At 60.2% G+C, this 24,419-nt stretch overlaps 1 protein-coding gene across 1 annotated transcript in view; it reads right to left on the bottom strand.

The window, feature by feature from the left end:
• The window catches only part of HSPG2 (heparan sulfate proteoglycan 2), a gene marked incomplete in the record, with an annotated part of 174,537 nt that overhangs the window by 26,362 nt on the left and 123,756 nt on the right, over nucleotides 1–24,419 (bottom strand). The window contains 19 exon segments of the mRNA XM_034753680.1: nucleotides 926–1,069; nucleotides 1,483–1,621; nucleotides 2,015–2,166; nucleotides 3,229–3,367; nucleotides 4,583–4,734; nucleotides 5,377–5,515; nucleotides 5,913–6,064; nucleotides 6,239–6,377; nucleotides 6,738–6,889; nucleotides 7,271–7,397; nucleotides 7,794–7,945; nucleotides 8,870–9,005; nucleotides 9,788–9,939; nucleotides 10,814–10,952; nucleotides 13,176–13,315; nucleotides 14,009–14,147; nucleotides 14,511–14,662; nucleotides 16,521–16,656; nucleotides 23,827–23,969. Coding sequence (XP_034609571.1) covers nucleotides 926–1,069; nucleotides 1,483–1,621; nucleotides 2,015–2,166; nucleotides 3,229–3,367; nucleotides 4,583–4,734; nucleotides 5,377–5,515; nucleotides 5,913–6,064; nucleotides 6,239–6,377; nucleotides 6,738–6,889; nucleotides 7,271–7,397; nucleotides 7,794–7,945; nucleotides 8,870–9,005; nucleotides 9,788–9,939; nucleotides 10,814–10,952; nucleotides 13,176–13,315; nucleotides 14,009–14,147; nucleotides 14,511–14,662; nucleotides 16,521–16,656; nucleotides 23,827–23,969 — 2,724 coding nt within the window.

The following is a 24,419-nucleotide window of genomic DNA, read 5'->3' as shown; positions in this document are numbered from 1 at the left end:
CACCAGCTCCTCCTACCGTAAGTCTGTCTGGCCTGCTGATAGGTGGGTGGTCCTAGGGCCGGGGCTCAGGGCTCCCCAGGGATAGTCTAACCAGTGACACTCAGACAGGTCATGAGCCGCAAGTGGCTCAAGGTGTTTCCTGCGGCTCTTTGCAGCATATATAGTAAGCAAGCAGGGCGCTGTTACCCTGTTATTAACCAACTGCAGTTGATAAAATAATAATACTCGGTTAGTCATTTTGCTGCGTGAATGAGATCGAGATAATTTCCCATCAGACTGTTTCACTCGGAATCTCTAGGGCTCTAGGAAATGAACTGATGGCGTCACATGACTGGGGCTTTTGGGGTAACACTGGTGGCTAATTTGGCTCCTGAACCCCTGAGGTCTGGGTGTCATGGCTCTAACCCCATTTCCCTTCCCTGCCTGGCAGGTCTGCAGAGCCCCATCATCTCCATCGAGCCGCACAGCACTGCTGTGCGCCAGGGCGAGGATGCCACCTTCAAGTGCCGCATCCACGGTGGCGCCCGGCCCATCAATATCACCTGGAAGATGGCCCCAAAGCAGCATCTGCAAGGTACAGAGCGGCTCCTTCTCACGCCAGCTCCAGCCGGCTTCCCTGGAACCGCGCAATGGTTCACTGCTGCCCATGTCCCCTCCAAAAACAACAAGGAGTCTGGTGGCACCTTAAAGACTAACAGATTTATTTGGGCATAAGCTTTTGTGGGTAAAAACCTCACTTCTTCGGATGCATAGAGTGAAGAAGTGAGGTTTTTACCCACGAAAGCTTATGCCCAAATAAATCTGTTAGTCTTTAAGGTGCCACCAGACTCCTTGTTGTTTTTGGAGGGGACATGGGCAGCAGTGAACCATTGCGCGGTTCCAGGGAAGCCGGCTGGAGCTGGCGTGAGAAGGAGCCGCTCTGTACCTTGCAGATGCTGCTTTGGGGCCATCTTCCAGGTGATATTGATGGGCCGGGCGCCACCGTGGATGCGGCACTTGAAGGTGGCATCCTCGCCCTGGCGCACAGCAGTGCTGTGCGGCTCGATGGAGATGATGGGGCTCTGCAGACCTGCCAGGCAGGGAAGGGAAATGGGGTTAGAGCCATGACACCCAGACCTCAGGGGTTCAGGAGCCAAATTAGCCACCAGTGTTACCCCAAAAGCCCCAGTCATGTGACGCCATCAGTTCATTTCCTAGAGCCCTAGAGATTCCGAGTGAAACAGTCTGATGGGAAATTATCTCGATCTCATTCACGCAGCAAAATGACTAACCGAGTATTATTATTTTATCAACTGCAGTTGGTTAATAACAGGGTAACAGCGCCCTGCTTGCTTACTATATATGCTGCAAAGAGCCGCAGGAAACACCTTGAGCCACTTGCGGCTCATGACCTGTCTGAGTGTCACTGGTTAGACTATCCCTGGGGAGCCCTGAGCCCCGGCCCTAGGACCACCCACCTATCAGCAGGCCAGACAGACTTACGGTAGGAGGAGCTGGTGCCAGAGGGGACGCTCACAGTGATGGAGGCCTCGCGGGGGCCGGCGCTGGTGCTGACACGGCAGACGTATTCGCCTGAGTCGGCTGCAGAGACCTGGACCAGCCGCAGGCGGGAGCCAGAGACCTGGCGGGGAGAGCCCAGGAGTCGGAGAGAAAGGGCTGAAGCGTCTGTCTGCAGCCAACCCCTGGGAAAGTCTGATCCCACTTCTGACAGCCGCTGTGGGGCCAGAGCCATGGCTACCCCCAGCCCGCACCCTCCCCATGCCGCCGGGCTCAGCCATGGGGTGGCCGGGTCAGGGAGTGCTCCCCCATTCACTGGCAACTGTCTATCGTACCTGGATTCCCCAACCCCAGCTGACAGCCAGGCCACCGACAGAGCCCTGCTGGCCCCGGCCACGGCTCTGTGGAGACTGAAGCAGCAGCTCCCTCTGTCCCCCAGGACAAATCAATCCAGGGAAGATCCCCCCACACACCCCAGGAAAAAGAAAGTGCCCCAGGGCACTGGGCTGCTTCCTACCTGGTGACTGGCCAGCAGGGAGCCCACCCGCTTGTACCACGTGACTGTGGCTGGCGCCTGGCCCGCGACAAGGCAGTTCAGATCCAGGGTCTGTCCCTCGGTGATGGAGGATGAGGAAGACTCGATCCGCATGGGGGGCACCATGCCCGAAGCTGGAGGAGCCATGGGAGATGGGGGTTAGAACTGGGGGAGAGGTCCCCTCACACAGCAGAGGAATTGGAGATAGGAACCGCCTGCCAAAGCAGCTAGTCCACCCCCAGCCCCTGCGGCCGGAACAGGAGCCCCTCAGCCCAGACGGCCTGGTGCAGGCAGCTTTGAAAAGACCCAGGCAAGCGGCTCCCAGCCCTTCCATGGGAACTGCACCGCAGCCTTAATTCTGCTGGCAGGTGATGTGTTCGGCTACAGGATCCCTCAGTTCCACCCTGCCACTCCCAGCGCCCCGCGAAGGGTGCACCCTGCAAGCGAAGGACCAGACCCAGCTAAGGCTGGGCAAGGCAGCTCACGCTCCCCTGCTCAGGGCTCCAGCAGGGGCTTTCAGTCCCAGAATCATCCCACTGTGCTGGAGAGGGGTCCCTGCATGCTGCTCCCCGCACCCGCCTGAGCCTGCCAAAGTTACCAAGAACCCCCCGCCTGCCGCATTGGAGCAGAATCCCAGCCTCCCCCTCTGCCCGGACACTCCCATACTGCGTTTCCACCCCGCCTGTTTCCTGTGCTCTGCCCTGCAGTGCCAACCCGTCTCCTCCAGCCCCTCCCGGCAGGAGCTCAGAGCGCTTTGCAGACGAAAGCTCACATCCCTTGGGCTGGTCAGGATCATCACCCCCTTCAGCAGGTGGGGAAACTGAGGCAGGGAGAGGGGCAGGCTTGCCCATGGCCATGCAGCTAATCTATGGCAGAGGCGGGATTCGAACCCAGGACAGCCTGGCTCCTAGTATTCCAAAAGTCAGACACTGCTGCTTGTGGGCAGGGAGCCGTGTGGGAGTCGGCCTGGGAGCAGATCACTCATCTCCCATCTCAGGCACCAGCCCCGAGTTAGGGCATGTCCAGTCCTGGCTCCCCAAAGCCCACCCACCTGTAGAAAGGCTGGCGGGATTTGGTCCCAGAGGACTGGCTACCTGCCAGAGAGGTCATGGCCCCCTGGGGCAGCAACAGCAGGGGCACAGCCCTGCCTCTCCTGGGACGCAGGTAGCACGTCAGCGCAGGCCGGGCAGACTTACAGTAGGATGGGCCGGTGCTGTCCTCGATGGTGATGACAAGAGCTGCCTCCTGGGTGACGGCGCCGGTACTGACGCGGCAGACATACTCGCCCGAGTCGGCCGCCGAAACCTGGGGGATGCGCAGGCGGGAGCCGGAGACCTGGCAGGGAGAGGGTCCGTGACAGACCAGGACAAACATAGATTCATAGATTCCAAGGCCATTGTGATCACTTAGCCTGTCCCCCTGGGTAGCCCAGGCCATGAGACCTGCCCACAATAAATCCTAGAGCAGAGCTTCTAGAAAAACATCCCATCTTGCTTTACAAATGGCCAGCGCTGGAGAATCCACCACGACCCTTGTCAATTGTTCTAGTAGTTAATTGCTCTCGCTGTCCACCTTATTTCCAGTCTGAATGTGCCGAGCTTCAACTCCCAGCCATTGGATCAGGTCAGACCTTTCGCTGCTAGACTGAAGAGCCCGTTATTAAATGCTTGTTCTCCGTGTAAATACCTACAGACTGTGATTGAGTCACCCCTCAACCTTCTCTTTGTGAAGCAAAATAAATTGAGCTTCTTGAATCTATCACTATAAATTGTGTTTTCTAACCCTTTAATCCTTCTTGTGGCTCTTTTCTGAACCCTCTCCAATGTATCAACATCCTTCTTGAAATGTGGGCACCAGAACTGGAGCCAGGATGCCAGCAGTGGTCGCATCAGTGCCAAGCACAGAGGTAAAATAACCTCTCTGCTCCTACTCGAGTTTCCCCTGTTTATGCATCCCAGGATCACATTAGCTCTTTTGACCACAGCGTCACCCTGGGAGCCCATGTTCAGCTGATTATCCACCATGGTCCCCGCTGCTCCCCAGGCTAGAGTCCCCCACCCTGTAAGTGTGGCCAGCATTCATTGTTCCTGGAGGACTACATTTACATTTAACCAGATTAAAATGCATGTTGTTTGCTTGCGCCCAGTTTACCAAGTGATCCAGACTGCTTTGTGTCAGTGATCTGGCCTCTTCTTATTTACCACTCGCCCGATATTTGTGTCAGCTGCAAACAAGTAGCAGCCTGGCCTGATTCCCAGAGTCCGCAGCCACAGTCAGTCCTGAGCCCCCTGCTCCCCGGGTGGGGTGCCGTGGTAGGAAGAGCTGGCATCTGCTGCCATTGCTGCTTCCCTAAGCATCCCACTGCTGCTTTGATTCCCTCGATCGGAGCGACTCAGTCGCCTGTCTCCCCACTCTTGGCAAAGCCCAGAAGCCTGTCTCCCTGCCTGGGGCAGCTCCTCTGTCTGGGAGCCTCCAGACACAGCCCTCCCAGGAGCAGGACCCAAGGAAACCAACCTGGAGCTCAGCCCAGCTCCCTGCTTGCTGCCGTACCTGGTGACTGTCTGGCAGAGCGCCCCCCCGCTTGTACCACGTGACTCTGGGCTGTGCCTGGCCCGTGACGAGGCAGTTCAGGTCCAAGGTCTGTCCCTCCGCGATGGAGGATGAGGAAGACTCAATCCGGACAGGGGGCGCCAGGCCCGAGGCTGGAAGAGCCGAGGGGGAAGGTTACACCGGGTGCAACATTGCATCATGGTGCCAAGGAGCAAAGGCAGCATCGTCCATCTGCCTAGGCAGGGGCCAAGGTTCCCAGGGCAACGCCCAGCTCTAAAGGACTTCACGCTAGGCCCCCCAGGTGATTGGACCCCCGCCATGCAGCCAGCACGACCTTGTTCTTTCCTTGGTCCTGTCGCCCCCGGCTCCCCCCCTTGTGCAGACCCCAGCACTCAGAGCCCGGGGAGCATCCCTGACGGACCCTGCCCCACATGGCTAACCCAGCACTGGGGCAGGCTCTGTGCCCTCCCACAATGCACTGGGGTTAGCCAATGTGGATTCCAATACCTGCCCTAGGATTATAGCACCCACCTGGCCCCATCCCTCAGCCCACAGTGCCCACCTCACCACTCCGGGGTCTCCGATCCCCATGGGCTCCTGGCCTGTGTATTCCTATGTGACGCCCCTGCTATGCCTGGAGCCAGGCCAGGGCCCTGGAGATGGGCAGGATACAATCTGGGAGGGGGTATACAATCTAGCGCTGGGTCTATGCCCCTTGCCTGTGTGGGCCCCTGGCACTGAGTCCCATTCCCTTTGGCCCCTCCACATGTGGGCCCCACCCTGCCCAGACGTACGGTACGAGGAGCCAGCACTGCGGGGGATGGTGACGATGACGGAGGCCTCCAGGGGGCCAGCGCCATTGCTGACACGGCAGATGTACTCGCCCGAGTCGGCAACTGAGACCTGGGGGATGCGCAGGCGGGAGCCGGAGACCTGGCGGGGAGAGAGGGTAGAGGCCATGAGGCATTGAGGAGAGCTGTGCTCGGCAGGCAGGGGTCCACGGGGAGCTGGGCTCCTTGGGAAAGCCAGCCCTGCCTGTAGGACAAGCCCTTACAAGGCTGGCACGGACTGTCTCGGACCCCCACCGTCTCCCAGCCCCCATGCAGCTCTTGTGGCTCCTCCTGAGGTAGGACTGGAGACACCACGGACTTTTCCAGGTATTTGGTTTCCAAAGCATTTGCTGCCTGTTGTGCGTTTCATTGTCCAAGGGCATCAACCTTCTCCCCGTCGCCGCCCCAGCCAGGAAATCCCATGGGTCTGCTGCTCCCAGGAGCATGGGGGAATTTGTGGGCCACGGCCATCAATTCCCAGCCACCACGAGCCCCCGTACCTGGCTACTGGCTGGCAGGGAGTCCCCTCGCCTGTACCACATGACTCTGGGCTGTGCCTGGCCTGCGACCATGCAGTTCAGGTCCAAGGTTTGTCCCTCGGCAATGGACGCGGAAGAGGTCTCAATCCTCACAGGGGGGGTGACGCCCAGAGCTGGAAGGGGAGAAGAGGCTCAGCTCAGAGATGGCGAAGGACTCAGTGTGCCCTGCCAAGCTTTGATCACCCCACAGGGAGCATGAGGCTACAGCCCAGGCTGGGACATCAGAAAGCTCCCTCCTGCTTCCCGGACCATCCCTGTGCCCGCAGCCAAGCCCAGGCCACACTCACAGTAGGAGGAGCCGGCACCGCCCTGGATGGTGACGATGAGCGAGGTCTCCTGGGTGATGGCGCCAGTGCTGACACGGCAGACGTACTCGCCTGAGTCGGCCGCCGTGACCTGGGGGATGCGCAAGCGCGAGCCGGAGACCTGGCGGGCAGCGAATCACATGGAGAAAGGGTCCATGAGAAGAGGGAGCGCATGGGGAGCTGGCGAGGTCAGTGATCCCTCCACTCCCTTACCCCCCCCTTGGCCCCGGGCAACCCCTCCCCAGGCTCTGCGCTGTGGGGTGGGGCTGCTCCCTTGAGCTCTCCTGGCCCAGGGGGCCCCTCCTCCTCTCACTGAATCTCCACTCCCCAAGACACCGGAGCCAAGTCCCGCTACCCGGTTGGGAGGAGACGGTATCCCAGGAACCCCCGGGACGAGACCCCCCTCCTGGGAGGGCAAAGGGAGTCCAAGGCCCAGGAAACGCCCTCTGGAAATGCTGCCAGGCCCCCCCATGTCTCCTACCTGATGGTTGGCTGGCAGGGAGCCCCCCCGCTTGTGCCATGTGACTCTGGGCTGCACCTGGCCCGCAACGAGGCAGTTCAGGTCCAAGGTCTGTCCCTCGGCGACAGAGGACGAGGAAGACTCAATCCTCACTGGTGGGGTGATGCCTGAGGCTGGAGGGGCCAAGGGCAGAGGGTTGGAGCTGTGGGATCTGGCTCCCTCCCATGGAGAAGAGATGGAGCAGAGCTGTGGGGGCAGGTCTCCCAGGGCTGGGGCCGGATTAGCACCGGCAGTGAGCTCCTGAATGCCCTGTCTGGTCTAGTTCAGGGCTCCAGCCGCTTCCCAGGGGCCTGTCCCACCACCCACAGACCTCGCCCTTTGGGAGCTCAGAGCCACCCCATCAATTCTAGTCACCCCGTTGGGGGGCTGAGATCTCCCCTTGGATTGCAGCACCTGTGGGTGCTCAGGGTTGCCCACTAGAGGCACATCCCCAGAGGGCACCGAGCTTCCTCCGCCCTGGGGAAGAGGAGAGCACGGTGCCACACACAACTCACGATAGGAGATACTGCTGCTCTGTTGGATGGTGACGATGACAGAGGCCTCCTTGGTGCCGACGCGGCAGACATACTCGCCCGAGTCAGCCGCCGAGACCTGGACCAGCCGCAGGTGTGAGCCGGAGAGCTGGGGGGCGGGTCACGGAGAGCCCGGAGTCAGAGAGGGGAAGCCAGGTCGCTGTCCTCTGACCCCTGCATCACATGGCACGGGGCTGCCTGCCTGGCCTTGCACCTGCTGCTCCCAGATCCCCTGCTGGTCAGCTGGCAGAGCAGGACTCACCCTCCTATCCATGTACGCTCCCAGCCCCCAACTGCTCTGCCGCCAGCGATGAGAATGCCGCTCCCGGCTCTGCTCTTTCGACTAGGGGTCCTGCCACTGCACTGGGACCCCCGTGGAGCCAGCCCGCAGCAGGACAGAGCCCAGCTCATTCCCAGAGCTGCCATTTTCACCCAATAGCCACATCCTTCAGACCCAGGGGAACCTGGACGGAACCTGCCCGCTAGCCCAGCCTCACTCTCCTACCTGGTGGTTCGCCGGCAGGGAGCCCCCCCGCTTGTACCACATGACCGTGGCTGGTGTCTGGCCTGCGACAAGGCACTTCAGGTCCAGGGTCTGTCCCTCAGTGACAGAGGATGATGACTGCTCTATCCAAATTGGGGGGCGGATGTCCGAGGCTGGAAGAGCCAAGAGAAGGGGTGGGCATGGCTGACAGCAAATTCTCAGGGCATTTCATACCCCAACGCCAAGATGGTCCCAGCCCACCCCCGCTGTAAACAGCCCAGTGATGGGGCTTCCCCCGGTAGGAAATGTTCTCAGAGCTGAACCCCTCCTCTCTCCCTCTGAAATTCAAAGGGGATGGCCCCCAGCCTGATCCCTGCAGGATGTCCCTGCACTGAAGGCAAGCAGGACGCTGCCCTCCCCTCCCCCTAGATCCCAAGGCAGGGCAGGGGATTGGATTCCCCACGTGCAGGGCTTCAGCCATGTGTTCTGGGGTACAAAGCTCAGCCGTGCAGATACAGGGGAGGCTGCCTCTAAAGCTCACTCTCCCAAGTCTAGTGCCCATGGGACAGGTTAGGCTGGGGAAACCGGAGCAGAGTCTGCAACGTGCCCCCATCCCCACTTTAAATAGTGTCTCTGGTGGCACCCGATCCTGCCTCTGCCCTGAGCCAAGTGCCTGCTCAACACCCCAGTATGCTCCATGGGGAGGGAAGCCCACAGTGGGGGAGGGGGCTCTTCCCCACAAAGGAGCCTCAGCAGCCATCACCACACAGGCCTTCAGCAGGGAGGGACGCGCTCATCATCATTACTGTTTATAGCAGGAGCCACCCGAGGCCCCAGCTGAGATCAGGGCCCATTGTGCCGGGCGCTGCACAGACACAGACTGAGAGACAGCCCCTGCCCTGAAGAGCTAAACAGAAAAAGGGAGGGGAAACTGAGGCACGGAGAAATTTAGCAGGTCAGTAGCAGAGGGAGCACAGAACCCAGATCCTCAGTCCAGTGCTCTGTCCACTAGGCCAGGCTGCCTGCCACGGATGTACAGAGCCACCCTTTGTGGGACACTGGAAGTCCAGCCGTCGCTGTCTGTTGCCTGGACTCACAGTAGGAAGACCCGGCGCTGCTGACGCTGACAATGACGGAGGCTTCTTGGACCATGGTGCCAGTGCTGATGCGGCAGACGTACTCGCCGGAGTCGGCTGCCAAGACCTGGGGGATGCGCAGGTGGGAGCCAGAGACCTGGCGGGCAAGGAGCCGGGAGAGCGAGAGTCAAGGAGAGAGAGGGACAAACCTCCCACCTGACATCCAGGCTCTGATAACATCTCCTCAGGGCAGGAGGGGCGACCCTCCCCCCACAAGGGCCCATCGCACCAGGGCTGCCACGATCCCAGCCTGTTAGCCAGGGCTCTGCCGGTCGCCATTCCTAGGAGAGCAAACTGAGTCCCACTGCCCTGCCGCCCTGGGAGCAGCAGTGCATTGTGGGTAGCGCAGGCGGGGTGACGTGAGCTATGCATGTGACAGAGTGGGAGTTTTTCATAGTATTTTGTATAAGAACATAAGAACGGCCAGACTGGGTCAGACCAAAGGTCCATCTAGCCCAGTCTCCTGTCTTCCTACAGTGGCCAATGCCAGTTGCCCCAGAGGGAATGAACAGAACAAGTAATCATCACATGATCCATCCTCTGTCTAGTGTGGCCTCAGTGACTGAGTGTGACCCTACAGGGGCTGATGTGTTGAAGGGGCCCCCCAGGAACTGTTCCCGAGTCATGAGAGAGCGCCAGCCTGTGGACCCGTGACAGGTTGTTCCCACACCACTGCAGCACTGGGCTATGGCAGATGTGGGCAGTTTCCCCATGGAGCTGCCAAGTACTAACCAGGGTACCAAGGTGAGGAACCAGATAACTCTGGAGGGAGATGGACGTCCTCCAGAGATGGGCTCATCTGCAGCAAACAATGCCTCCAGACCCACTCTCCCTGGCCCCAAGGAACCCCCAATCACGTCTGGCGTGTGGATCTCCTACCTGGTGACTGGCCGGCAGGGAGCCCCCCCGCTTGTACCACGTGACTGTGGCTAGTGCCTGGCCCATGACAAGGCAGTGCAGGTCCAGGGTCTGTCCCTCAGCGATGGAGGACGAGGAAGACTCAATGCGGACAGGGGGCTCGACACCTGAGGCTGGAGGAACCGGGGGAAGGGGGGTTAGAGCTGGGGGAGAGGTCCCCTCACATAGCAGAGGAATTGGGAGATAGAAACAGCCTGCCAACGCGGCTAGTCCACCCCCAGCCCCCGCGCCCGGAGCAGGAGCTCTGTCAGCAGAGCCTGAAGAGCTGAGGGTCTGACTTTCAGGAGAGGCCAAGGCGGCTGACAGGCTGCGCCTCCTGCTTGGCACGTGGGAGCTCTGTGCTCTGAGCTTCTGGCCTCATGGCCAGTAGCCTCTGCTCCCAGGCACCGGGCCGTGAAGCTCCTTCCAGCTGCAAATATCGAAGGACGGGGAAAAGCGCTGGCCAAACAGGGGGAACCCAAGGCACATTCCACAGGGAGGGGAAGTAAGCTAGGGCAGAGGTGGGGCTAGAACCCAGGTCTCCTGAGCCCTCTCCATGCCCAGGCCGTGCAGCCTCTCCTGGAGCATCATCCCCCCTCCAGCAGCACAAACGGGCCTCCCTTTCACTCTGGGGTGCGAAGGGAGATCAGCACCGCAGCTCACTTGCTCCTCAGCAGCTCCCTACTAGATGCAGGCCGGAGCCCCCCGGCCCAGGCGTGGTTAGCCTGTTTCATGGCCACGGCCAGCCCAGGAGATTCCTTCCACTCCTTACTGCTCTGCTCGTCTCCTGGGAGACAAGAGATGCCTTGGCCTAACCCTCCTCCCGCCCTGCGGGACCTCCTCACCCCCCTCCCTCCCACCCCATGCATCCCAGCTGGCACTGCTGGGCCCAGCTGGCAGCAAGGCAGAGGAGCAGCTGCCCTGAACCCTAAGGCCAGAGGTCATGCCTGAGCCAGGGTTTCCAGGCCAGCCCAGGGCTGCACCGTGCTAGGCACTGCTTTCACTTACAGTAGGGTGAGCCGGTGGTGCGGTAGATGGTGACGATGATGGAGGCCTCTTGGATACCAGCGTCGGTGCTGACGCGGCAGACGTACTCACCCGAGTCGGCCACTGAGACCCGGACCAGCCGCAGGTGGGAGCCGGAGACCTGGCGGGGAACGGGGCAGGAAAGCAATGGGGCTTTGTGAGAGAAGAGAATGGAACTGGCAAGCGGAATGGAGCCGCTGGGGGAGCTAACCCCACGCCCGCGTCCCTCAGCCAAAGCAGCCTCCCCCAGAGTGTGGGGCAAAGGACTAGCCGGGGTGGGGGTGGGGGCGTGGACCCACCTCGCAGTGGTTCTCCAGAGTTCAGCTAAAAGAGTCAGTCTCTTGCTGTGAAGGTTGCACAGAAAATCGTGAAAACATGACCTGAGTGCCACCGAGACAGGCTCGGCCTGAGTCTGCAGGGAGCCTGAGACGCTTCATCATGCCGGGGGCGCCCCCACTCAGAGGCCAGGCTGCACTGCCCCATTAGCTCCATGACAACATGGTGATCTGGGCTGGCCTTTCCCAGGGCGTGTGGGTTGGGGATGGGCGAAGGACCAGCGAGGAAGAGGCCTACACAAGAATGTATCACCCTCCACCCACACATGGCCGGGGAGTGGGGCTGGGGGTGCCGCTGGTTTGATTTTCCTGAAGGGGCACTAGGGAAGGGCTGCCCAGGGACACAGGTGTGACACTGCACCCATATTCTTCATAGATATTATGATATGATTATGGCATAATGATGATGTATTTTATGCAAGGCAAGTCATGTGAGATATCATTGGAAAGGTCATGATTTCCTGAATATGATTATCCTATTTGTATGCATGTATTATTTTTGTATCTGAAGTTAGCAATATTGACTATGTATCTGTATTACAAATGTGTTTACACCTGGGGAATGCCCACTAGACAAGATGCTTTCGTTCTGAAAAGCTCGGTGGGGAAGGGCCAGTAGAGAAACCAACAGGCCTTAGAAGAAGCTTATTTCCCACCTGGGGAGCCTTCCTGAGGAGGCTGCAGACAGCCTCCAACTCACGGCTGCTGTGACACTACAGGGACATGTGACCAGGTCACCTGGTGCTGGACTCCATCTTGGGACATCAGTATTTTTCCACTGACTTGCATGGGAACCAAGCTTTGAAACAAAGGATTCCCGCAACATGCAAAAGCGATATAAGGCAGGGGAGTGACATCATCATGGTTCTTCACAGACTCCCCACCCAAAGAGACTCCTGGAAACACCTGAGGAACAAAGACTGACCTGGGGGAAGTGCTGGACCCAGGCTAAAGGGATTTTTAGCCTATGAATGGAACACCTGGGGACTCCAAGCTGTAAGTTAGTGCAGCTTCCCCTTAGGAATCTGCAGCCTGCTCATATCATCATTTAGGGGGAGGATCTGGTGTTCATACCTGATCTATGGAGTATATTAAGCTTAGTTGGTGTGTTTTGTTTATTTGCTAGGTAATCTGCTTTGATCTGTTTGCTATCCCTTATCATCACTTACAATTGATCATTTTGTAGTTAGAAGTCATAGAATATCAGGGTTGAAAGGGACCTCAGGAGGTCATCTAGTCCAACCCCCTGCTCAAAGCAGAACCAATCCCCAACTAAATCCCCAAATGGCCTCCTCAAGGATTGAACTCACAACCCTGGGTTTAGCAGGCCAATGCTCAAACCACTGAGCTATCCCTCCCACAAGTTAATAAACTTGTTTTTGCTTTGTTTAAAACCAGCGTGTGGGATTCATAACTCGGGGCAGAAAGCCATTGTATATTCCTCTCCACATTGTGGGAGGGGGCGAATGTCATGAGCTGATGCTGTACAGTTCCCTGTGCAGCACAAGACGGTATCATTTTGGGTTTACACTCCAGAGGGGGTGCGTGTCTAAGTAGCTGGGAAGTTCCCTAGTAACTGCAGCTGGGTGTGTCCCTACCTGTATATGGGCTGGGCAGCTTGTCGCAGCAGTACAGTATAAAGGCAGCCCAGGCTGGTCGGTCTGGGGGGCTCAGTGGTACCCCAGTTCGAGGTGGCACCCCGGGGGGAACCCATCACAACGGTAACCTCCCCCTCTATGATGCCACACCTCTTGGGGCAGGACTCCAGAGAGACTCTCCCGGAAGCATGAGGAGCAAGGTATTGTGGGTAAGCTGGACAATGGTGCCAGGTGCTACATTACTGGGAGGCAGTGCTGTGGACTTACTGGTTCCCCAAGGAATCCCCAAGCAGCTATTGCTGAGTCCTGGGCATTTCAGCCCAGCTCCACACTAGAGCGGGCACAGGCCACAGTGCCAGCCCCGTGCCAGCCCCAGTGCCAGCCCCCCCGTGGTCCCACATGGCCCCATACCTGGTGGCCATCCGGCAGGGAGCCCCCCCGCTTGTACCACATGACCGTGGCTGGCGACTGGACCGGGACGAGGCAGTTCAGGTCCAAGGACTGTCCCTCAGTGACGGCGGAGGAGGAGGACTCAATGTGGATGGGGGGGGCTGGAAGAACAGAGACGGGGGGTAGAGCCAAGAGCGGAGCATCACCAAAAGCCAGGCTGGAGCAGCGCTGGCTGGAGGAATGGTAAGAACCCTCAAGTGATTTGTAAAGCAATGGAAATGACCTGCCCGGCCCGCAGCCCCACAGGGTCAGAGCGCAGCTCTCCCAGGACTGGCAAGGCAGCTGCACAGACAACAGGGCAACACCAAGGGGAAAGAAGGCAGCCCACGGCCCGCCCTTCGCCCTCCAGGGCAGATACATTGTGGGGATCTCCTGCCCCCAGAGATCAGCAGAAACTTCCACACACCCCCCCCACAGCAACCCCTGTGCTGCCTGGTTGTGCCACTGCGAGGCTGGTACCCCTGGAGAAAGCACCCAGGGCAACCGTCCCTGAGAGCAGATCCCTGTGGCACACTCCCTGCAGCCTGCACCCGCCTGCACAGACTCCTCCACTCACCTATGGAAGGGGAATGGTGGCCCCGAAACCTGCACTGTGCAGGGGCAGGGTGTGGAAGGCAGGATCTGCCAAGGGCAAGGCAGGGTCTGGAAAGCACATCCCTGGGGACGCAGCGGGTGAGAGCCATCGCTCGCCCAGTGGATGCCAGCGCATTGGCCACAGGGACCCCTGGTACTAGGGGAGCAAGCACAGGGAGCTCCTGCCCCCAGGCCAGCCAGCACACACTGCTCACACTTACCATGTGGGGAGCCGGCACTGTGCTGGACAGTAACTAAGATGGAGGCCTCACGGGAGCTGGCACCGATGCTCACGCGGCAGACGTACTCACCCGAGTCGGCCGCCGAGACCTGAGAGATGCGTAGGTGGGAGCCGGAGACCTGGCAGGGAGATGAGGGAATTCAAGGGGGAAGAGAAGAAAACAGCCCTGAGCTTAACCCTCAGCCCCACTGCGTCCCCTGCCCAGCCCCCCGGAGATCCCAGGGACTCGCTGGGCCTCAGCCTGACAATTACTGGCCTCTCATTTCTGCATCCTCCCATCTCCCTTTTCTCAGAGACTGACACAGCTGCCCGCCTGACCTGGGATAAGGAAAAGCCTCCTTGGGATTCATGAGCATCTGTGCCAGGACCCGAGGGAGTCCATACAGGGGCTCTGCAGTGCCACGGGCCGCATCCCCAGCTGGTGTGAACTGGTGCAGCTCCACAGCTGTCCATGGAGTCACACTGATTTCCTACAGCTGTACCTGGTGTCTGGCCGGCAGAGAGCCCCCCCGCTTGTACCACGTCACTGTGGCTGGTGCCTGGCCCGTGACGCGGCAGTTCAGATCCAGGGTCTGTCCCTCAGCGATGGAAGACGACGAGGCCTCGATCCGGATGGTGGGTGCCGTGACCGAGGCTGGAAGAGACAGAACAGGGTAAATCAGCTTAGCACAGATCAATGGCTAAGCTTGTCTACTAGGGCACACAATGCAGCCTGCACATCATCATGCCTAGCTACTGCAGCCTAGCGTTCTCTGCAGGTGCCCTGTCAGGGACAGGCCCCCGCATGCCAGGTGCTGCACAGCCACAGAGCAGAAAGGTGGGCCCGGCAGTTGAAATGCATTAGCAATGGAGGGGGCTGGCTGTGCTGGGGTCTTGTAGGCCAACTGCTGGAGATGCTTGGCCTTTTCCGGCTGATCTCATCTATTTACTCACCCAGGCTGACCTCCCACTTGGTCACTTATTTCAAGTGCCACAGTGCACTGGTGGCAGCACCAAGAACCTCCCTGAGGGGTGGGATCATGGCAGCCCAAGCTGGGAGCCACGCTCTGTGATCAGTGCTGGGCCAGGCGCAGGACCGGCTCTGGCTTTTTTGCCGCCCCAGGCAAAAAAGCCTCCCACCGCCCCCTACCCCTCCCCCCCGCACGGCAGGGGAGGGCACCGAGCCCGGCCACAGGCCGCTCTCCCCGACCGGCCAGAGTGCTGGGAGGAGGGCGGTGAGCCTGCCGCGGCTCCGCTGGTGGCCAGAGCCCCGGGAGGAGGGCGGAGAGCCTGGCCGGGGCGCCACTCTCTCCGGCGGCCAGAGCCCCGGGAGGAGGGCGGAGAGCCCGGCTGGGGCTCTGCTCTCTCCGGTGGCCAGAATGCCGGGAAGAGGGCGGCGAGCCCGCCGCGGCTCCGCTCTCCCCGGTGGCCAGAGTGCCGGGGGGAGGCCGGAGAGCCCAGCCGGGGCTCCGCTCTCCCCGGAGGCGGGAGCCGGAGCACCGCGGTCCATGCCGCCCCCCTCCAGGTGCCGCCCCAAGCACAAGCTTGGTGGGCTGGTGCCTGGAGCTGGCCCTGGCCAGGCGCCAGCACCCGTTCCACTGACATGCTGCCAGCTCCGTGTGGGCCTCCTCACGCTCACACCCCTTTCACACAAGCATCTGTGCCATGAGGTTTTACTAGCAGAAGCTCAAACATCCATCCAGCCACTCGCAGGGGGGAGACTGAGCTGGCTTCCCTCAAGCATTTGCCCCCAGAGCTCAGTCCTGCAGCCTTAGTTCCACCAATTGGGAGCAGAGGCACAACACCACCTGACCTATCAGGCCCATCACGACAGCCCCAAATACTTGCCAGTCTCACTTCTTACCCTGGCAGCCACATTCTGTGCTCAGCAACCCCAGAGTGACTCCAGACTCCACCAGTGCAACCAGTTAATACCCCAGCAGCCACCCCACAGCAGGAGCCCACAGACAAGCTGGGCAATGCTCCTGAATGGGTCCCTGCAGGGACTGAACCGGGGTCGTGGGATATCACAGCCAGACAATCAACTGCTTGAGCTAATGACCCAGCTCCAGCAGCCTGCAGGGGAACAGTGCACTTGGAAAGCTCTTCACTGGTCTGGCCACTAGAGGGAGGCAGGGCTACATGCCTGTGCTGAGCACAGGCTAGTCTGCAGAATCAGTGCAGAGCCCTTTCTTGGGGGCAGACCCCCACAGCTGCTTCCCTCTCCTCTTAGCCCAGCCTAAGGGAGCAGATTTTCGGTGGGAGCCTCTTGTTAAAGTCCTGGCAACACCAACAGCTGGAGAGAAGCTGCAGGAGCTAAAAGGCAGGGGCCTTGCCCCCCTCCCTGAGCCGTGCCCTGGGCACTGGGGAGGTACACCCCCCCCAGCTGGATGGCACATGGGTGATGCCCAATGCTGCGCTGCACAGCATGTGGCAGTGCAGCCCCGCAGGTGGCCCAGTCGGCCGGCACATCCCTAGTGGTTAGCAGTGAAAGTCTGTCCTTGGGCCCCTACCTTGTAGCACCACCACCTCGATCCTGGCGCTGCCGACACCGGCTGGGCTGGTCCCGATGCACAGGTAGACCCCGCTGTCAGCGGCCGTGATGGAGGGGATCACCAGAGTGGCGATGTCGGTGCGCTCTGAGCGGGACTGCAAACACAGCAAGGGAGCAGTCAGGGCTGGGGTCTCAGGGGCACATGCTCCAAGTGTGCAGGAAGAGGGGAGGGCACCTGGGACTCTGTTCCCATAGTGCGGGGTCAGCAGCAGGCCCCGCTGAGGTGACCGTTAATCAGTGCCCAGCTGAGCGGGAAAGGGGCTCCTGGGTGGCCATCTTGGTTACTGGCGGTTTGTCTGGGTGGTACAGGGCCTGTGAGGGAGCTGGAGCACCCTGGAACCCCCATATTCACCCCGTCAAATAATTATGATCTATTTCATACAAGCATGCTGTGATGTTTCACTCCATATTCTTTACGAAAATATGCTCATGACATGACTATGACATAACTGAGTATACTTTACGCAAGATGGCTCATGTGAGATATCACTGGAAAGGTTCTGATTTACTGAATGCGATTATCCAGTGTGTATGCTTGCATCATTTCTGTATCTGAAGTTAGGGATATTGACTGTGTATCTGTATTTCAACTATGCTACTTTGGGTGACGCCCCCTGCTAACCCTTCAGGTAGAACGATGGAAAAGCCAGACAGGGCGAATGGCCCATCAGCTGTGAAAAGCTCGGCCTTCCTGGGGACACTCCATACTGCCCCTGACTCCTGGACGCTGTGATATTACAGGGGCGGGGGGCTTGTCACCTCACACTAAGCATTACCTGGGACTCCTTGTAATTTTCCACTGTGAGGGAAGGGCGGGTCAAGTTTGGAAACAAAGGATTCTGGCCTTATGTAAATCCTATTGAAGGGTGGGGAGGAAGGCAAACAGGACTCCTCCTCTCCATGGCCTGTCTGCCCAAGAAGAAAGACTGCAAAAGCCACCTGAAGGCAACGCAGCGGGGGGAGTCCAGACTGAGACAGGGGTCCAGTCTGAAAAGAAATATAACTGGAACTCTGAACCACAGAAACTTTGCAACCTGCCTAAAATAACATTTAGGGTAAGAAGTTACATTGTGTAACCTGTTTCTTAAGTGTATTGAACTTAGCTTGGTACTGTGGTTTATTTGCTCAGTAATCTGCTTTGTTCTGTCAGTTATCTGATATTCACTTAAAATTCACCTTTTGTAGTTAATAAGATTATTTCTTGTTTATAATATAATCCAATTTTTGTAATTTCTAATTGGGCGGGGGGCGGGGGGAAGAAGTTGTGCATATCTCCTTCCACGTTGAGGAAGGGGGCAAATTTCATAAAACTTTTGGGTTTGTACCCCTTAAAGGGAGTGGGCACCAGTGTTGGGGCAAGCCCCTAAGGCTGAATCTTCCCAGAGCGGATCTCTGTCTCTCTGTGCAGCTGGGCGTGGCCCTGCCTGTGTGCTTGGCTGGAAGAGGCTTGTGAGCCTAGCCCAGCCAGGCCAGGTAAAGGGGGCCCAGGCTGGCAGAATAGGCTGACTCAGTGGCATAAGGTGACACCCCAAAGGCCCCAACCCAACACACATGCCATGTAAATATCATATGAAAGCTCATGATCTGCTGAAACCCACTGTTCTGTCCAAATCTGTATATCGTTAGTATGAGACTTTGCTGTATGGTTGTTACTGAACTATGTTGTAAGTTTGAGAGTCTCTATTGCTAGGTGGTGACCCAGTCCCTGGGGAGTGTTATGCGACTATTAATCAGCAGGGGAGTTGTAAACAAGGGATTTACAATACTGTAAGAGGGCTGCACAAGCATCACACAATGGAGGATTGGGCGAAATCTGCCTTCACCACCCCAATAGGGCTCTGTGAGATCCTGGTCCTGCCTTTCGGCCTCAAGGGGGCATCTGCCACCTTCCAGCGCCTGGTGGATCAGTTGCTAAGGGGGATGGAGGGCTTTGCTCTGGTGTATATTGACGATATCTGTGTCTTTAGCCAGACCTGGGAAGAACATGTGTCCCAGGTGAAGAGGGTGCTGGGTCGCCTCAGGATGCAGGACTGACCATAAAAGCTGGAAAGTGCAAGGTGGGGATGGCAGAGCTGTCATACTTGGGCCACAAGGTGGGAAGCGTCCACCTGAAGCCAGAGCCGGCCAAAGTGGAGGCCATCAAGGACTGGCCCGCTCCCCAGACTAAGGAGCAGGTCCAGGCTTTCATTAGGATGGCGGGGTACTACCGGATGTTTGTCCCCTACTTTAGCTCCCTGGCAGCTCCCCTCACAGAGCTGTGTAGGAAGGGAAAGCCGGACAAGGTGGTCTGGACCGAGCAGTGTCAGAGGGCTCTCTGTGCGGTGAAGGGGGCACTCATCCAGGGCCCAGTGCTGGTAAACCCGGATTTTAACAAACCCTTCCTGGTGTTCCCCGACACCTCGCACTCAGGGCTGGGGGCGGTGCTGATGCACACTGATACTAAGAGGGAGAGACACCCCATTGTGTACCTGAGCGAGAAGCTGCTGTCCCGGGAGCAGCACTATGCGGCCATAGAGAAGCAATGCCTGGCCATGATGTGGGCCCTTAAGAAACTGCAGCCGTATCTATTTGGGCGGCGCTTCACTGTGTACACCGACCATTCGCCCTGACGTGGCTGCACCAAATGAAAGGGGCTAATGCCAAGCTGCTGAGATGGAGCCTGCTCCTCCAGGGGTATGACATGGAGGTGGTCCATGTGAGGGGGAGTGCCAATGTTATAGTCGATGCTTTATGATGGGGCAGGGGCCCTGAACTTCCCCAGGTCACTGGCTACGTGACCCAGCTCAGTTCAGACTCGAAGGGGGGAGAGATATGACGAAGTGGGGGGTTTTCTTGTTTTTCCCCGTTTTTTCAATGGTTTGCATGCAGAGGGGGTGGGACTCAGTTTCCCTGAGTGTTATTGGTTTAATGAGGTGATGGGAGAGGGAGTTTGTTGTTACAGAGGACCGGAGATGGAACTTGGGGCTCCAGACAATGGCCTGGAGAATGGATACCCCAGCGACTGGTGACCTGGCGACCCGGAGGTCCAGCTCAGGACTCACAGCCTGTTCCGGACAGTGGGAGGACAATGGTTTGTAAAGAGAGGGCCCTGGTGACTTGACCGGCCGGTTCCAGCCAGAGGGGCCAGAGGACAGAAGAGGGGAGAGGAGGCCCAGGCGACCCTGTTTACCTGGAGAGACGACAATGGACAGAGGCGGGGCTTGGGGCCGGGGATCTCAGATGCCCAGCTGGTAAGCAGGGGGGCTCGGGACTAGAGAGAGAGAGCAGGCAGAGCCCCCCTAGATGCAGGGGAGATTTGGATGTACTGTGCTGAGGGAGGCCAGGCCTGAGGGCCCTGAGAGTTTCCTGTGCTGTGTTCAGACGCTCAATAAACCCTCCTGTTCTACGCTGGCTGAGAGTCACTCCGGTCTAGAGAACAGGGTGTCGTTATTCCCTCTGGGAGTGGAGGCCCCGGAGGTTCAGAGCGAGTGGACTCCCTGAGGGGGCCCACGGCGAGAAACAGGTGTGCTAAGGCTCAGACAAGTGCGGCTCCAGGAGGTGGAGGGGCTTAACCCCCGAGGGAGAGTGGACCCCCAAGAAGGGCTGTCTCACTGAAGGGGGTTCCCCCCACGGACCGCACGGGGCCAAGAGTGGGCATGATCTGTGAGTCCGTGACACCCACCTATGCTAGTGTGTGCCCTCTCCACATCAAGGGAGGGGTGGATTGGGTAATAAACATATACTGGTCAGGTACAGTTCTGGGGTGAAAGGCTGGAGAGCTGGAGGGAATTGGCTGGTGCCTTTCCCTGTGTGATTTGTGAGTGGCTCTGGGGCATTCATGCAATAGAGCTGGGTGTGGGCTCCACATCCTGTTGTGCTGAGTGATAACAGTGCCCAGAGGGGTTTGCTGCTTGTCACTAGCAAAGCATTGAGAGGGACAGCCCAGGCTGGAGAGTAAAGGGGGCACAGCGGTACCCAAGTTATGGGCCATCCCTAGCCATTTGGGTGCTCTACGCAGCCCCCCCATGGGGGGGCTGTGTGGGGCCCCAGGCTTCCCCCCCAAGGACTGGGAGGCAGGAGCTGTGGGGGGGCCACTTTTGGGGGCCCCACAAACCCGAGTGGCCCAAGGGATTAGCAGAGGGCCGGGAGCAGCCTGCTCTGCTTCCCTCACTCCGGCCTCAGTCGTGTTGCTTGGGGGAGGGGGCTTGAGGGAAGGGATCCCCCACTCACTGGCAGCGGCGGGAAGCAGAGCCAGCTCCCAGCCGCGGCGCTCTGCTTCCTGCCGCCGGTCCTTTCCCCAACCTGAGAGACATGGCTGGGGCCGGGCCAAGGGAGTGGGCTGGGGCCGCGTCTCTCCGCTTCCTGCCACTGGTGAGTGCGCGGGGCGATCCTTTCCCCACATTCACCGGCAGCGGGAAGCGGAGTGCCGTGGCTGGGAGCTGGCGGAGTAGAGCGGGCTGGGGCCAGGTTGCTCCACTTCCCGCCGCTGCTGGTGAGTGCGGGGTCTCTGGGGGAAAAGGTGGAATGGGGGCGGGCCAGGGGCGGAGCAGGGGAGAAGGATAAAGAGGCAGGGTGGAGGGCGTTGTCCGGGACCCCACATCCCCCAGGGATGGCTTTGCCCCTTGCAATGGGGGCCAGCCGAGGGACAGAGCTGGTCGCTGAGGCTGGGGCTGCCGCGTATGCAGCATGCAGCTGCCTAGGGCACCATGAAATTTGGGGTAATTTGGTGCCCTACACAGCTGCGTATGTCTAAGGACGGCCCTGCCCAAATTCCAGGGTGTACCCCAGTGATCCTGTAGGGTTGGCAGGCATCCGGTTTTCGACCGCAATGCCCAGTCGAAAAGGGACCCTGGAGGCGCCAGTCAGCACCGGTGACTGGGCCACTAAAAGTCTGGTCGGCGGCGCAGTGGGGCTAAGGCAGGCTCCCGGCCTGCCCTGGCTCCACGGGGCTCCCGTAAGCGGCCGGCATATCTGGCTCCTAGGCACTGGAGCAGTCAGGGGGCTCCGCGCACTGCCCCCACCCTGAGCGCCAGCTCTGCAGTTCCTATTGGCCGGGAACCACAGCCAGTGGGACCTGTGGGGGTGCCACCTGCAGGCACAGGCAGCACATGGAGTCCCCTTGTCGCCCCTCCACCTAGGAGTTGGACATTTTGTCTGCTTCCAGGAGCCACCTGAGGTAAGCACTGCCTGTCTGGAGACCGCACCCTGAACCCCCTGCCCCAGGTCGGAACCCCCTCCCGCACCCTAACTCCCTCCCAGAGCCCACACCCCACACCGCCTCCTGCACTCCAAGCCCCTCAGCCCTGACTCCACCTCAGAGCCTGCACCCCCAGCCGGAGCCCTCACCCCCTCCTGCACCCCAACCCCCTGCCCCAGCCCGGTGAAAGTGAGTGAGGGTGGGGGGATGGAGTGAGCAGGGGGCAGAGAAGGGTGTTCAGTTTTGTGCGATTAGAAAGTTGGCAACCCTATGATCCCATCCCAAGGGGACCCAGCGTGGCTCCCTTCAGAGGGGCCGGGAGGTGAGAGAGGGGAGCCTGGGCATGGTGAACTGCATCCTGCTTGTGCTGGGGCTCGGGCCTCTGCTGCGGGTGTCAGCGGGCTCTCCTGGGCTAACCCACTGCACAGCAAGGATCTCCTGACAGCCTGGGCTGGGTGGTACCAGGACAGGGGCCAAACCACCCCCTCCTCAGGACGCAGCTGTGCCCATGAACTCATGGCCGGGGCACTCTGTGCTGGAGCTCAGAGCAGCTCCCTGGGCCTGGGCTGCCCATACGCTGTGACCCCCAGCACCCCGGGCCAGCGAGGGAGGAAGAGCCATCAGGCAGAACTGGCAGGGGAAAGCAGGAAGCCGGTGCCCAGCCCAGCCAGCCATGCCAAGCACAAGAGCAAGCGAGCTACCTGCCAGAGCTCCTGGACCCGCTGCTGTATCTCCTCCAGGCTGGTGCCTTGGAAGTGAAGGAAACCGTAGGCAGAGAGAGCCTGGCAGAGAAAGGGCGGCAAAGTGACAGAGCGACAGCAGCCAGTGGGGGGTGCGTGTGCCCGTGTGCATGACTGTGGCCGGGCACGAGAGTCTGCAAGGCCCCTCCTGTGACCGACCTGTCCAGTGGAAAGCGGCTCCCTCATGGGAACAGAGCTGGGAGCTGGCACCATCAACAAAGCCCTGAGACCCCCCCGGACCCTAGGTCCAGCCCAAAGGCACTGAGACACAGCCCGAGCCCCTGCCCATGGGGCCAGCCCTGCTGCCTGCGCTCCTGCCCCTAAGACATGGGGCGCGTGCCCGGGGGGCAGGGCTGGACTGGGCTCTGGCCCTGGCCGAGTGGGGGAGGCCCCTGCCAATCGAGGTCCCTACCCAGGGCCTGAGAGAACCAGTGGGCTGCCTGCAGCTGGCCTTGTTGGGGTGGAGGCCGCAGCCCCATTGGCTGCTATCCAGCCACACCCCGTCCCCCAGGGACACACCTGCCGGGTTCCCCACGGCCCGAGAAACGGACAAGAGACAGCTTCTGAAGAGACACGAAAAGAACCCTATGGAGAGCTTCCGCTCCAGCGTCACCGGCTGGACCCCCGGCACCCCCAACCTATCTGGCCCCATGCCCCAACCCACGGCACCCATCTCAAACCTGCCTGGCCCCACCCCACGCCCCAGCCCCCGGCACCCATACCCAACCTGCTGGGTCCCCAGCCCACAGCACCCCCAACCTGCCTGGCCCCACGCCCCAACCCACAGCACACCCAACCTGCCTGGCCCCACGCCCCAGCCCCCGGCACCCATCCCCAACCTGCCAGGCCTCCCGCCCCAGCCCACAGCACCCCCAACCTGCCTGGCCCCACGCCCCAGCCCACAGCACCCCCAACCTGCCTGGCCCCAAGCCCCAGCCCCCGGCACCCATCCCCAACCTGCCTGGCCCCACGCCCCAAACCACAGCACTCCCAACCTGCCGGGCCCCACGCCCCAACCCACAGCACCCCCAACCTGCCAGGCCCCACGCCCCAAGCCACGGCATCACCCCAAACCTGCCGGTCCCCAACCCATGGGACCCTTCCCAATCTGCGGGGAAAAACACCCCCAACCCACAGCACCCCTAAACCGTGGCACCCCCAAACCAATCTGCTCAGTTTCCATGTCCCAACTCTGAGCATTCTGTACCCTGGCGCTCTCAAACTGCAAGACCCCACAGTGCAATCACTGGCACCCTATGCCCCTCCCCCCCAAAGTGGCTATGCCCCCAACACACTCCGCCCCACAGCCCTGCCCCCCCCCGGAAGGTCTGTAGGCCGGGGGACATTACCTGGGGTGGGAGGCTGCCCCCTTGCTTCTCCCAGCTGATGGTGGCGGTGGGGGAGCCGGCAGCCCTGCAGTACAGTCTCACCGTGCTGCCCTCCTGCACCTCTGTCCGCTCCGGGCTCACCTGCACCTGCGGCATGCTGGCAGCTGCAAACAGCCAGTGGGTTAGAGCTGCGGGAGGTCCCGTGAGAGCTCTGGCTGGGTCACAGCAGAGCCAGCCTGGCAAATGTGATGCCACCCATTTCCCACCCCGCTCTGCCCTTCCCCATGGCACCTCTCCACCCTTTGCAGCCAGCGGGGGAGGCCCAGTGTGAGACCGGGACACTCAGCAACCTGTCAGCCTGGCACAGCGTCCCACCCTGCAATCCTTCCACCACTCCGCCCGCCCCTGAGCGTAACTGCACACTGGCCCTGGCACACGCTGACCGCCCGTCCCCGCCCCCGCCGCCCGCTCTCCAGGGCACACGCTGACCGCCCGTCCCCGCCCCCGCCGCCCGCTCTCCATGGCACACGCTGACCGCCCGTCCCCGCCCCCGCCGCCCGCTCTCCAGGGCACACACTGCCCGCCCATCCCTGTCCCCGCCGCCCGCTCTCCAT

Source organism: Trachemys scripta, chromosome 19, assembly GCF_013100865.1.
Source record: "Trachemys scripta elegans isolate TJP31775 chromosome 19, CAS_Tse_1.0, whole genome shotgun sequence".
NCBI lineage: Eukaryota > Metazoa > Chordata > Testudines > Emydidae > Trachemys > Trachemys scripta.
This window is presented reverse-complemented; position numbering and strand designations above follow the sequence as displayed.